We start from the raw sequence: 13,402 nt of genomic DNA, 5'->3' as shown, positions 1-13,402 counted from the left end.
TGTCCCCCCAATTCCAACATCTTTCTGTCTTTCTAATCATACTGGTACACAGAGATTTAAAGGGGAGTGGCAAAACAAAATGAAGTAAATTAGCAGTGCTTGGTAACAATTACTGGTGTCACCCTGGGTGTGTTACTGTGAAATAGTGTTTTTATTCCGTTTTGAGCATGTCATGACAGTCCTGATGTTGTCATATAGCAGTCTGCGGCCTCTTTAGATTTGGTGCAAGATTGTCCGCTACCAGTAATCCTGCCTACCCACAGCATCACCATCCATAATGACTCTTTGAAGATATTTGGGTTATATAAGTTATGACAATATTTAATTTCCTTTTGGGAGAAATAAAATACTTTGAATTGAAAGAAAATTACAAACAGGAGGGGAAATGTTCAACTAAGACCGTACAGATAAAAGCTGATACACAAGCATTGTTTTGAAAGAGTGCAGTGTGATCAAATGAAACACCATTTTCATTTCTGCATCCTGAAAAAAGCACACATATTGTTTTTATCTTGTTTTTTCTGTCTGGGTTATTTGATGCAACGGGTTATCTGATTTTGGATTTTTATTTATTTATTTTTTTTGTTTACCACTCTATATCTGAGTTGTGCCATTTTTGGTAATCTTCCTCTGTTTTGGAGTGGAAGTATGATTACTTTTCTTGGAACTGTTGTGTTGCTCTTCAGTTGCCCGTAAAACTGTTCAGTCATTTGCCAAAACATTCACTGTGAACAGAACAGGTTGTTCTAAGATAAGATGCAGCAACAGGAGATTGAAGGGAAATGTATTTGATTCTGTTTTGAACATTTGATCTGGCCCTGGCCTACTGCGATGGAGCCCTCTAGAAATTGTGTCAATCACTGAGGGATGTAGAATAGTTAATAATAGACTAACCTAACTAAACCGTTTCAGCCAACTGCACATGGGTATTAACAGGGTACTGAAGCAGAGGAGCGTTATCAGTCCATATTCCATACCAGCTTAGAGCTGTTCAGAGTTGCAAGAAGGCTGCACATCAGTAGATGTCTAGAGAAGGACTGGGGCACATCCTGCATGGGTTGCCAATCCATCAACAATTTAAGGATGCACTCATAGCTAGGCATAATGAAGAATAACTTTGAAATATGGTAGGAAACCACAGTACTCAAACCCCCCCAAATCACCAAGCGTAGCACCAAACAGATAGTTACAGTTACAACTGTTCATTCACATGCAGTTTTTTTTTTTTTTTTTTACCATTCTGGGTAATGCAGCATTTTTGTATGATCCTCTTGCAGTGTTTAAATGATCTCAATTTACATCTGCTTTCACTATATATTTCCAAAATGTCCAAACACAGTTAGTTTAAACAAAAGATGAATTGGGACTGACCTGAAATCACATGTTTGGATAGCTCTAAAACATGCTTTAATGATATTTTGAAGTTAGTTTATCTCTTTAAGGCCATTAGAATTAAGATGGCAGTGTGACCATGGTTAAGGCGAGAGAAGATCTTTGATTCAAGGAGTTTTTTGAGAGTTGTAGGAATATGAATGATATTCATTTTATGTTATTCTGAAATATTAAAGACATAGTAATAAATAACTGCACATATTTTGTTATTTATAAAAAAATAAAATGAAAATGAAATGAAAAATTAAACTAATGAAAAAGATAGCTTTTTCATCAGTTTGTTCATTGAATTTATAATGTACTACTCTCTGCATTGTAATTAGTTCTTTTCTTTATCATTTGCTATGTCAACAAAAATGCATGAAAGCAAATTAAGAAAAAAAGGATGCATTCATTTCTATTCACTGCAAAGGAAGGAGGATGTCTAATGGGGTTCTTGACAACTGACCAATCAACTTTTAAGTTACCCTGGAGAAGGACAATTCATTTCTTCCCCTTCAATTATGTGACTCATGAGACCACAAAGTGCAGGTTGTTAAAGAGAGAATAGCCTACTCTAACTTTATCGCTCGTCCTGCATGTGCATTTTTGTTTTGTATAGCTGTGTCCTTTATTGAGCATCTGTAAAGGCTGAGATAAAAGTGTGCTGACACATAACTTGAAACAAAAGGCCTCAAGGTTAAAGGGAACATGGCAACAATCCAGAGGCAGAGGAGACGAGCCAGAGGTTAAATGTAAAGAGAGACAGGAAACCCATAAAAGATGCAATACAAGAAGATGAAAAAGGATGCTGTGGTTGAAAAGAAAACCATAATAATTTGGGTATTTTTAAAAAATATTCTCAAGTTTTAGCCTTGTGGTGCATTATGGCTCTGATATTCCTCCACTGAACACCTATTTGCACTTTAGTGTCATATGATGTTTCAACCTAATATTGTATATCCAGTTTCCAAAGCTGAAAAAAAGAACAATAACTAACACCTGCTGAATTACTTTACTTTTGAATTCCATGAAGTTCACTACAAACACTCCTCTGTTTAAATAGCTCAAACATGAGCAATTTGTTAAAGCCTGAGGATCAATCTATGGCATAAGCCATAGGCGTTTAATTATGGCCTAACAGCGTCCTACCTGCAGCACAAAGCTTTCTGCATAGTCTCAATTTGAAGAATGACAGAAATGTTCTGACAGTCAATGTTCTGTCCTAAAGCAACTTGCTTATGAAAAACCTTGTTACAGTTGATGCTATTGCTGTGGTATAGATCTTTACACTGCTGTTACTTTTTGCTGTAGATATTATTTACAACCAGTTTACAGTTATTTAGGTTTTTACAACTTGTCCAAACGGAACCTATTCTAAGCATGGCTTATCGCAGATAACAAACTACCAATTTAGGGCCCCGGCTTCTCTTTACAATTGTTCTAATGACAATGAATTCTAGAACACATATTGTTGTGGTTCACATCGGAAGTGTATTTTAATTGACATTATATGACAATCTGGAGCTAGATTGTCATATAATGTCAATTGTTAAGAAATCAGTTCTTCTCTGCACTGGTTCCCTATGGTTCAGAGACGAGACGTGCTTTTCTTAGTTTATAAATCAGTGAATGACTTGACACCAAAACACATTAAAAACCCCGCCACCATTGTATCAACCTTCCAGACCACTCAGGTCTGCAGGTTCTAGTCTACTCTGCATCCCTAGAATCAGAACTAAACATGGAGAAACAACATTTGGTTTTGATGATCCTCTAATCTGGAACCAATTTCTAAAAAGCTGAAAAATGTTGAAACACTGAGATATTTTAATGTAATATTATTAATCAGCTGCCTCTGATTAATAGCAACTGTAACAAAACAAACTGTAGTCTGTATCATTTCCCCTTATTTTGCCATTAAAAAATAATGTTTTGCTTGCTTAGCTCAATATTATCTATGATACTATCTAATTTGGATATACTTTTGTGGTAGCTGCATTGTCATGTCACCAAATCAATCACTCTTTACTAGAGTGAAGGACTATGGAGAAAAAAAAAGCTATTTTCTTGTGACTTTTTGTGAGAAGTGGACAAGTTGTAGCTGAAGGGATCTTCAATATTAATGTCTTCATCTGGTGTGGTGTGCTTCCTTGTACTTCTTATTTCATTATCTAGAATTTCAAGATGACAATCTCAATTGGGAAGTTTTTGATCTGTTGTTTCACTTAAAGCGTTTCATAAATTCCACTGAAGTTCTTTTGCTTCAGCGGATTTATGATTTTTGGACATTGCACCGCAAAAAAAGAACTGAATGCTGTTCACAGAACACAACGCTTCAAATATATATTGGAAAGCGTTAAGCTGATCAGTTAGTGATGCTCCAGCTGATATCTTGTTTGAACAAACTCTTCCTACATAGCACAACTCATATGTTAAAACATGTGCAGTTAAGATGTAAACTTGCTCTTAGATTTTCTGTTGAATTTTGGTCCTGTTGAAAATAAAAAGGGCATTTTTTAAGAGATTGTCCTTTATGCCAATAGACTTATTTCTGTCTTTACAGCAAATTTATTTTGGCCACTTTACAGATGAGATAAAGAGTCAAGGAAAGGTAGGAAAGGAAAAGCAACAGAGCACTCTACACCAAATAATAGTGGAAAAGTATTGCAAACTAGCCATGGCGACACACTTTGAAGTGTTTATTTGTTGACATCCACTACTAGTCCCTGCATAATTAAACTAAGGAATTAAATTGAAATGAGGTTGGCTTAAGGGTTAACGTTTTTAGGAGCTATGCAAATTAGTTTTTAGACCACTCAGTTAGAACTTAATTGAGTTTTTTTTTATCCTGTATGCATCTTTTTGCCAAAGTTAGTAGCTTGGAAATTTTAGTTTGGCTTGTTCGGGTAAATCCGTACACGCTTCTTGAGTTTGGTGGTATTCAAATGTTTGTCTCTCTCTTTTTTTATAAATATTTCTCCTAGGAAGTAGGTCGGGTTCAGCTTTTGCACATTGTTTTCCGCTTTGCTTTGTGCCTGTCCCTTCCTGCTGGGGTTTAATTGTTTAGTGTGTCTTGTCAGCCCCTGTGTGTGTTTCTGTCTATTGTCCTGTCTTTTGTTATTCCGTCGGTAGTTTGTCTGTTCATCGGGCTCACACTCTTCCTCTGTTACATGTCTTCTTGTTCTCAGGCTACTAGTTTAAATTCATGATTTATTGGGCTGCACGGAATTACTAGGCTTTATGGTAAATTGTTTTATGTTGAACCTTTTAATTTATTTTTATAAAGGATTTATTTTTTTATTTTTTTCCATCAAACCACTTTCTTTCGTGTCTTGAATTTGGACTTTCTGCTTCAAACTCTATCAGTTCCTGAGAATAATCCTACCAGTGTGGCACATGTGAAATATATAACCCCTTTAAGTAAATTTTGAAAGGATAATGTGCACTTATTTATTCCTCCTTTTTAGTTAGATAAATCTATTGGGCTCCCTTTAATATTTATTAACATATCTTGTTGATGTGCAGAGTCCACACAGCTTACAGAATATGCACAGTACGCCCAAGTATGTGGGAGTCTGCCTGATGTTATAGCTCTGTTAATTAGAATTAGCTCAAATCTAAAACTTGTGTGTACCGGCCCACTTTGTGCACCAGTGGGAACCCTGTTCTCTGGTAAATTTTGAAGTAAACGTTCTCCCTGCAGCTGGGCCAATTATCATACTTTTTTTTAATGAAAGAGTTATCATTTTTCAGTACTAAGCCAAAAGAATTGCAATCAAAATTAATTTTGGCAACTGAAGCCAGATTCTATAGTTCAAATATGGAATAAGGGCTTTACCCTTGTGTGTAATCTAACATTGATTCAAAATATGCTCTTACTTTATTATGCCTTAAAACTACATTATATAATGCCCACCAGGACTGGGCAATATATAATGTATGTGCAAATAATACCCAGGCTTTTAAAGTTTGTTTTGTATAAGACTGTAACAAATCAGGTAAAAATAAGTCAGGTACAGTTCAAATAAGTGCTGAACTGTATGTTAAATATTTAATCGAGAGTTCAGCAATTTATCGTAAAGTTTATACATTAAATCATGTTATTTACATCCAATTACTGCCAATAAATACTGAATTATTTTTGGAGGTGAGGTTTTTACCTTACTTTTGTATTTATGAAAAAAAAGGAATTGTTCTCGTTTGATAAATTGAAACCAGCAATAATATATTCCATGATAATAACAGTTTGATGGCAATTTGGTTCTCAGTGTGTACAGTCTTTGTGCATGTTGGTGGTTTAAGAAAATCTAATTTCATTAGCCTGTTTCCTAGCTGTGACATTATAAAGCAATATAATTTAATGTTACCCATTAAAATGACCCACAGGATTTGTGCCAATTACGGATAATAGAGTCCCACCTTGCCATCAGGTTACCTTAAAACCTTATTTCCTCCTCTGGCAGTTACTGACCTTAACTTGGATCGGCAAAAAAGATACATATTTTGTTAATACTGCTGCACACACAAATACAACCTTTTGTTGATTTGAGGTAGAAAAAGAAAAAAAAGGAAAGAACATTGCATTTAAATGCCTTTCAGCTACAAACACACAAGCTCTGCATGCGCTAATTGTTTCTGGCACAGTGTCTCTGAGGTGCGGAGTAATAATGTAACAAGGTATTACTTACAGAAAGATGCACTCACATGATTTTTAAAGCTAAATTTGTTACAAGCTTGCAGTTTCAGCAGCATGACCCACAAAACCTTTATGGTATAAGGTGAGTGCCACACCAAGTTGCAATAGAGATACAAAATGGCAGATGAAGGGCTTAACGTTGGAGCATTATTCTTGTTATGTAGTGTAAGTCAAGTGTGTGTAAGTAACTTTGCAAACCCCCGAGGGAGAGCATGGCATCATCAGAATTGGCCTTCATATCCTCAGTGGTTGTAACCAGGCGTGAGACATTTGCCCTGACTGTTACTTGCCCTTAGTCACGGTCACAGGCAGTTAAGTGACCAATTCCAATTCATTTCTTGGGGCTAAATAATTATTTAGAAAACCTATGTGACAGAATGTTGAACAAGACCCAGCCATAAGGGTTGCCTTGCTCTAATTTTAAGGCAATCCAATCTTGTTTAAATTGTTGTTTACACGTTAAAGGTCAAAGACATATGAGTAACCAAAGAGGTGTTAAGCACTGTCCTGGTGTGTCATGTAAATGGATATAGAATAATAGTTCATTTTTGGTGATGCCATATATTAATTAGTTCATATTGTTCATGTGGCCTCACTGCATTCACTATGATAAAAAAAAAGTTCATTTTTGAAAGCGGTGTCTCACAAAACTTTTTGTATGATTTGATATATCATTGTTGTCATAGATACAGGATTGTTAACTTTGACTTAATTAAATAAGCCTAAATAATGCCAAGGAGTGTGCCAGTCAGTTAATCAGTAGCATGTAAGTAAAGACATGAGCCAAGCTCTGGTGGTTAAAGTGTTGCATGAGAAAAATAAACAAAGCAGTTGGTTGGTGTTTTATTTGGTTTTATTAGGCTGTGGGAGAACCACAAAGTACTTTGTGGCAAAGTGTTTATTTTTTCATGACTTCATACCTTTTTCTACACAGATATTTTTTGTGATTTGGAGCATATGTGTTAGAAGAAAAATATATTGCAGTAATGAGAGGAAAAACAAAACAGAGAAATGATCTTCTGCACTTCCCACCACAGCTTTATTATATCAGCTCGAGCTCATTAATGTGATTTAACCACGGTAATAAGTAATGCTAGTCACACTGGTGCAAACACATCAGTAAATGATTGGCACAACCCATGATGCAATATCATAGAAATGCTGATGTAGTCTTTTCTGTAAATAACAGAACCTAAACCATGTGCTTATAATCCCACATGCCGCATATCCCTTTCTGACATTACCTCATTTTCAAACTGTTTTGGCCTTGAATAAATATGCACTGTTACATTGTATTTTTGTATTCACTCTTCGGCTACTGCCTTAATGAGTAGTTGGAAGAAGAAGAAAAAAAATCGAGATATTGTGTAACATTCAGGAGAAAAGTCCTGTGATGTCGAAGTGAGAAGAATTTTCACTAGATTTTTCTTGAAAATAATGCACTTTCAATGGGCTTAAATCCAGGTATGTGTCTGAGAATATGCCAGGTGTAGACAAGCAACAAATATGGGGACTTTCTGGAAAACCGGGACATCCAATTTCTCAATATAAAACTGCTTGCCTGGATACTCTAATCTCATACTTATGTATTGTGTTAAGAACTCTTTTTGCAGGTTATAAACATGGCAATCTTTAACAAATGGAAATGTTTTCAATCCTATCACATTTGCTATATGAGCAGACATTTTTTTTTAAAAACCAAAGCCACATAAAACTGATTAAATTAAGATTTGTTACTTGTAGGGGAAGAGGCTCTGACCATGTATCTGGCCAAGAACAAGCTGGACAGAAAGCTGGTCAATGCTACGCAGAATGTGGAAGCCCTCCATCAGCTGGCATCATCCTACTTTATTGACCGGGATGGTACAATGAGGAAGTTGCATGAGATCCAGATCTCCACAAATGCCATCAAGGTTTGTATATTTTTACCATTAATATACCATGCAATGTATATTTTTACCATTGCATCATAACTGCAACATTAACATGATACAGTTATGATACAAAGACTGAAAAACAGAATTCACAGAAAAACATAATTTGTTCGTATGAATTATGTTGAGAACATAGTTTCATTTGCACACTACCCACAAATAGGGTACTTTTGTTCAAGATTGGATATTTTGCTTTTACTAGCCATAGTGCTTTTATCATTAGCCTAACGATGCAAATCTGCACAAAAAAGGAAAAAAAAAAAAGCCAAGATATTTGTGCTCAAGCTGTTTCTGCCTGAAATATTTTCAGCAATGAAGTCATTCACTGATTCTGCAGACACTGAGGCAATGGAGCTAGAAACCAGAGCAATTAAATATTGATACCATTGAGCAATATTATCAACCAAAACCAAATGGCCTTTAGAAAGATCCTGACCATGTTTCAGTAATTAAGCCATATGGTCATTCTTGATTTGCACAAGAAGGAGGTTATTGAGTTGTGTAAAAAACAATTTTACATTTAACCACCTTTTATGTACTTTGTATTAAAATGACAAGCTCAAATTATACAGATTACTGGAACTATAAATTCCTTTCATTCTTTTAATATTAATATTATTGTATAATGATTGGGGATGTTACGGCAATGTCATAACGTTCCTTGTCTTTTATAACCTTGTTTATATGCTCCATGTTGTCTTGACATTGAATCTACTAGATTATTAAAACAAACAGACATTTAAACAAATTAATTAATAAATACATGAAAGTGAACATGAGTGTATAACTACTTCTCAAATTTGGCAGTTAACTTGATTAGCAAGTCTGCATAACAGCAACAATGACAATCAGGCATAATATTATGGTCTGTAGCTATGCAGCCCCATACATAATTGGCATGTATAACAAATAGTGGTGTATGTATACATACATATAGAAGGACTTTTTATACTATATTAGAAATGCATATTATGTATTAAAAAATGCTTATAAACAAATAATTGAACTCCTTTGTTCAATAACAAACATTTCATTGCCTAAAATGCAATAACATAGCATTTTTTTAGTGAACGTTTGATCATTTGCAAAATAGCACTTTCCCTGAAACTAGCTCGCTAACTAAACTAGCTAAATTTACTGTCTCTATTATATTATGTTATGTGTATCACGTAAGTGAGTGTATGTATGATCCAACCAACCACCCAGGTAGGTAGGTAGGTAGGTAGGTAGGTAGGTAGCCTAAGTAAGGAGGCTCAGAGTTCGCTCCCCCCAGCCACTTGTTCCAGCTCCTCTGGGGGAACCCATGGCATTCCTAGACCAGCCGAGAAACACCGTCAGCGTATCCTAGGTCTTCTCCAGGCCTCCTCCTGGTGGGACATGCCCTAAACACCTCACCAGAGAGGCCTCCAGGAGGTATCAGATGCCGAGTCACTTCAACTGGCTCCTCTCGACATGAAGGAGCAGTGGCTCTACTGGATATCTGACCTTCTCACCCTATCTGGGCGAGCCCAGACACCCTACAAGGAAAACTAATTTTGGCCACTTGTATCCGTGAAGTCGTTCTTTCGGACCCAACGCTCATGACCATAGACGAGGGTAGGAACTTAGATCAACCGCTAAATCAAGAGCTTCACTTTTTGGCTCAGCTCTCTCTGCACCATGACAGTTCGGTACAGTGCCTGCTTCACTGCAGACGCTGCACCAATCCACCAGTCAATCTCCTGCTCCATTTTTCCCTCATTGGTGAACAAGATCCTGAGATACTTGAACTCCTCCACTTGGGTCAGGACATCCTCCCTGACCTGGAGAAGACACTCTATACTTTTCTGGCTCATTTATTTATGCATTTATTTCAATAGCTATGAATTTTAATTTTATTTATTGAGATGATAAAAGAAAGAACCTTGAACACATTGATCAACAGGTTTTGTATGTCATTCAACACATTCTCTCTCTCTTGGTTTTCTCATCCAGGGTGTCAGACACACACAGACAAATAATAAAGATGCACAATAAAGTATAGGTGGTAATGTTAGCTAGTTGGTTAGATAACTAGTGTTGGCTAACTTTGATTGAAGAAGGCTAATCTGTTGAATTGTGAAAATAATGCTGTCACAGTACTCATGATTGACACACAAACACATTTGTGAGATAAAAAATAAAGATAATACTTATATGTAAGAGTTCTTGCTATGTAAAATAATATTATTCACTGGTGACAGTTAGGTCTCAGTGTGTTTGGTTCACAAAAGTCACAGTTGGTAAGAAACAAAGATTCCCATTAAATTCCATAGAAAATGAATACCCCATTCTTCCACTCACGGAAGAATGGGGTAGTAACATAAAACATGCTATTTCTTAAAATGTATAAAAGGTAAATTAAAAATTTGAATTACATGATATCAGTAACATGTTTCTTGAGGAATACCTGGAATATGATGTGATGAAAACTTTTCATTACAAAGACATTGCAAAAGATGACCTCACCGGGTCAAAAAGGACCCAGTTACACATCAGAGGGTTCAATGCAAAATGCATACATCTTTTGTTCTTTGAGCTTGTATTCTCCAGCTAACGAATAATAAATGACCACATTTGTTCATGGTTTTTCTCAATCAATTCATCATGATTAGTATGATTAATTATTTCAGCCCTAACATACATGTATAAGATGTATAGATATTTATGCAGACTTTTTTTGGATTTTACACCAATAAATGATATTTTGTGCAAAAATTTGAATTATAACCAAAATTTTAACAGAAATTGAATTATTCTGTTTTTCAAGGTCACAGCAAAACTCTGTAGAGGACATAATAAAACCTTGTTTATAAATATGTTGGGCTCAACTTAATCAAATAAAAGTTTATAAAAAAGCAAAAAGAAAAAAAAGAAGAAAAAAAACTCTCACCAATGTTGTCACATATCTGTGCTTGCACACCTGCACAACAATTGCAAGTACACGCAGTGCTCACCCCACCAAAGCTTAACAACCCTGTCTTCATTTAGGGAGCACCTTTCCAGCTTTTTGTTGTTTTGAGTGACAAGTGGATTAAGGGGCTTTGGCAGATGAGACTTCAGGTAGCAGGAAGTCAAGCATGACAAAATTAAGCAGACCTGACAGCGACTGCTGCTGAGTCAGTTTCTAGGGAAAGCAAGGCAAGTGGTGTTGGGAAGACAGAGCCTCGATGCGGCACACGCACTGACGCACATGTCACTGCAAAGCAGAGTGGACTCTGTGCCTGTTCATCAAAACTGATGGAGCTATAGCATATGTGAAGAAATGGGGCCTTGCCTGAGCTCAGAATAGACCTTAAAATGCATCAGTGAGAGGTGAAGGGAAAAGTTAGTAAATGGTGTATGAGATAACCTTTCTATGTTCTTATCATGGGAATATTTATCCTCCAGAGGATTTAAAAAGGTGCTTTTCTTCAAACACATAACAGAACATTTCTGTTCATGTAAAAACAGCAAAGAACATTGGTTTTGCTTTAAGATTGGTATCTTTCAAACATGGGTCTCCAGGACCTCCATGACTACTCAAACATGTTTGAGATATGGCACATCGAGAAAACCTATATCCAGTGTGAAAGCAGTCTTGACACTGCAGTTCTTCACATCAACCTTCCCAGCCAATTCCTACAGTTTTGCATCAAGATCATATCTGTACTGAAATAAACCCTTTAGTCAACCATCTTATTTGCAATTTGGAGGTGTGTGTGCTTCTACAGAGTTGTAAGTCTTATTCCAATAAGATCCCACTGCAGAATGGTCTCTATTTGTAAACTATAAGCTCAACACAAAGCAATCTCTACATCGAAATAGTTTGATTAGGCCACTGTAATTTTAGTTTTAGAGCTCATGGATTGTTTGTTTTAATTGGATGGTGAGACCCTTTTTATTACAGTTTGAGCAGTAAAAGAAGGGAATTTATCTTGAAGTTCCATCACCGTGGGGGAAATAATCAATTGCTTCAATTGCTGCCAGCCTGATTTAGACATTATTGGTGCACTGGCCTGAAACCAGCATAGACAGACTTTCAAATTATATGATGACAAGTAAAAAGGTGTTTATGGGTTCCACCTCAGGGATAGGTGACTGGTTCTGCAACAAGGATTTGCCACACAGGATCTAGTATCCTAATCCTTATACTGCCATCAAGAGAATGAACCACAATAATCTTATCACACAAGTTGTGTGCTTGTTCAAAAAAGTAGGGCATTTGTCACTCTCTCTTCTAGATGCACCCCAGAAGACCTATCCAGGCCTCGACAGAGAACATCTACCTTCTCACTGATTTTTTTTTTTTTTATTATTATTATTTTTATCAGTTTAGAGAACAATAGACTTTTTTTTTAAACAAATTTAACTTCATGTTTGTTGAAAACAATGCTCTGCTAAGGTTTTTCATGAATATCAGAAAAATGTGCACTAGCAAACAAAGGAAGTAAAAAAAGTCCATGACTGTGTGCAGATGTGACTGTAGAAACATCATGTAAACTCCAAGACGACTCTGGTTCAGACATGCAACAGATAAAGCAACTCTGTACCCTTGAGGGAATATTTATGTTGTACTGTAATAACAGTATTATCCGCCAACCATTATTTTATTCTTTTTCAGTTCTTTTTGCAATAATTTATACAGTGAACTTAAATTGTCTCTTTATGAATTAATTCAGCATCATTATGCTTAAATACATCTGGAATGTAGAACACAACAAATACCTGAAGACTGAAATAGTATAAGTGAACCATAACAAAGGCAACACCATCCCACCAGTCACGTTGGCAACAGACAGACAATGATCAGAATGTACAGAGGAGGCAGAGTCCATCAGAAAGCACGGATCTATAAACACAGAGAACAAGGCCTTTTCTCCTTCACTATTGATTTGGTATGTCGGTGAAACCTGCTTTGGAGAGCAAACGTCCAATCAGTCGAAAAGGAAAAATAAATAAAAAAAAGCCTATTGGTCAATACTGCAAAAATGTTTCAGACATTTTCTGTCTCCAAATAAGTTAGTTGAGGGCAGATCTACTAGTAGTTCAGATGGGTTTTAAGGTTTAAATGATAAAAACTACAATTCAAAAAGATTTTTTTCATTTTTTATTCCCTATTGCTCATGCTGGTAACTTGTACTGAAATATGTTGGCTTTCTTTTATAAAATACATCTACAATGAATATTAATTTTAGACCTGAGGCCAGTTTAGAAACCAGCAATTATGTCAAATTAACATGGGAGAAGGACCATCTGGCTTGTTATTAGCCAACAGTTCAAAAGGCAGTCTGTGCTGTTTGTGGGCATTTTTGTTCACTATAATGCATGGGTAACCTTATGAGCACAGTTAATACTGGACAATATGCTGGGGTTGTTTGTAGCAACATGTGGTAGTCTA

General features: G+C 36.0%; 1 protein-coding gene across 1 annotated transcript in view; it reads left to right on the top strand.

Moving 5' to 3' along the window:
- The window catches only part of brinp1 (bone morphogenetic protein/retinoic acid inducible neural-specific 1), a 92,676-nt gene that overhangs the window by 39,696 nt on the left and 39,578 nt on the right, over positions 1–13,402 (top strand). The window contains exon 3 of the mRNA XM_007569680.2: positions 7,814–7,983. Within this exon, the coding sequence (XP_007569742.1) occupies positions 7,814–7,983 (170 nt within the window). The remainder of the gene's footprint in view (positions 1–7,813; positions 7,984–13,402) is intronic.

Source organism: Poecilia formosa, unplaced genomic scaffold, assembly GCF_000485575.1.
Source record: "Poecilia formosa unplaced genomic scaffold, Poecilia_formosa-5.1.2 Scaffold6, whole genome shotgun sequence".
NCBI lineage: Eukaryota > Metazoa > Chordata > Actinopteri > Cyprinodontiformes > Poeciliidae > Poecilia > Poecilia formosa.
This window is presented reverse-complemented; position numbering and strand designations above follow the sequence as displayed.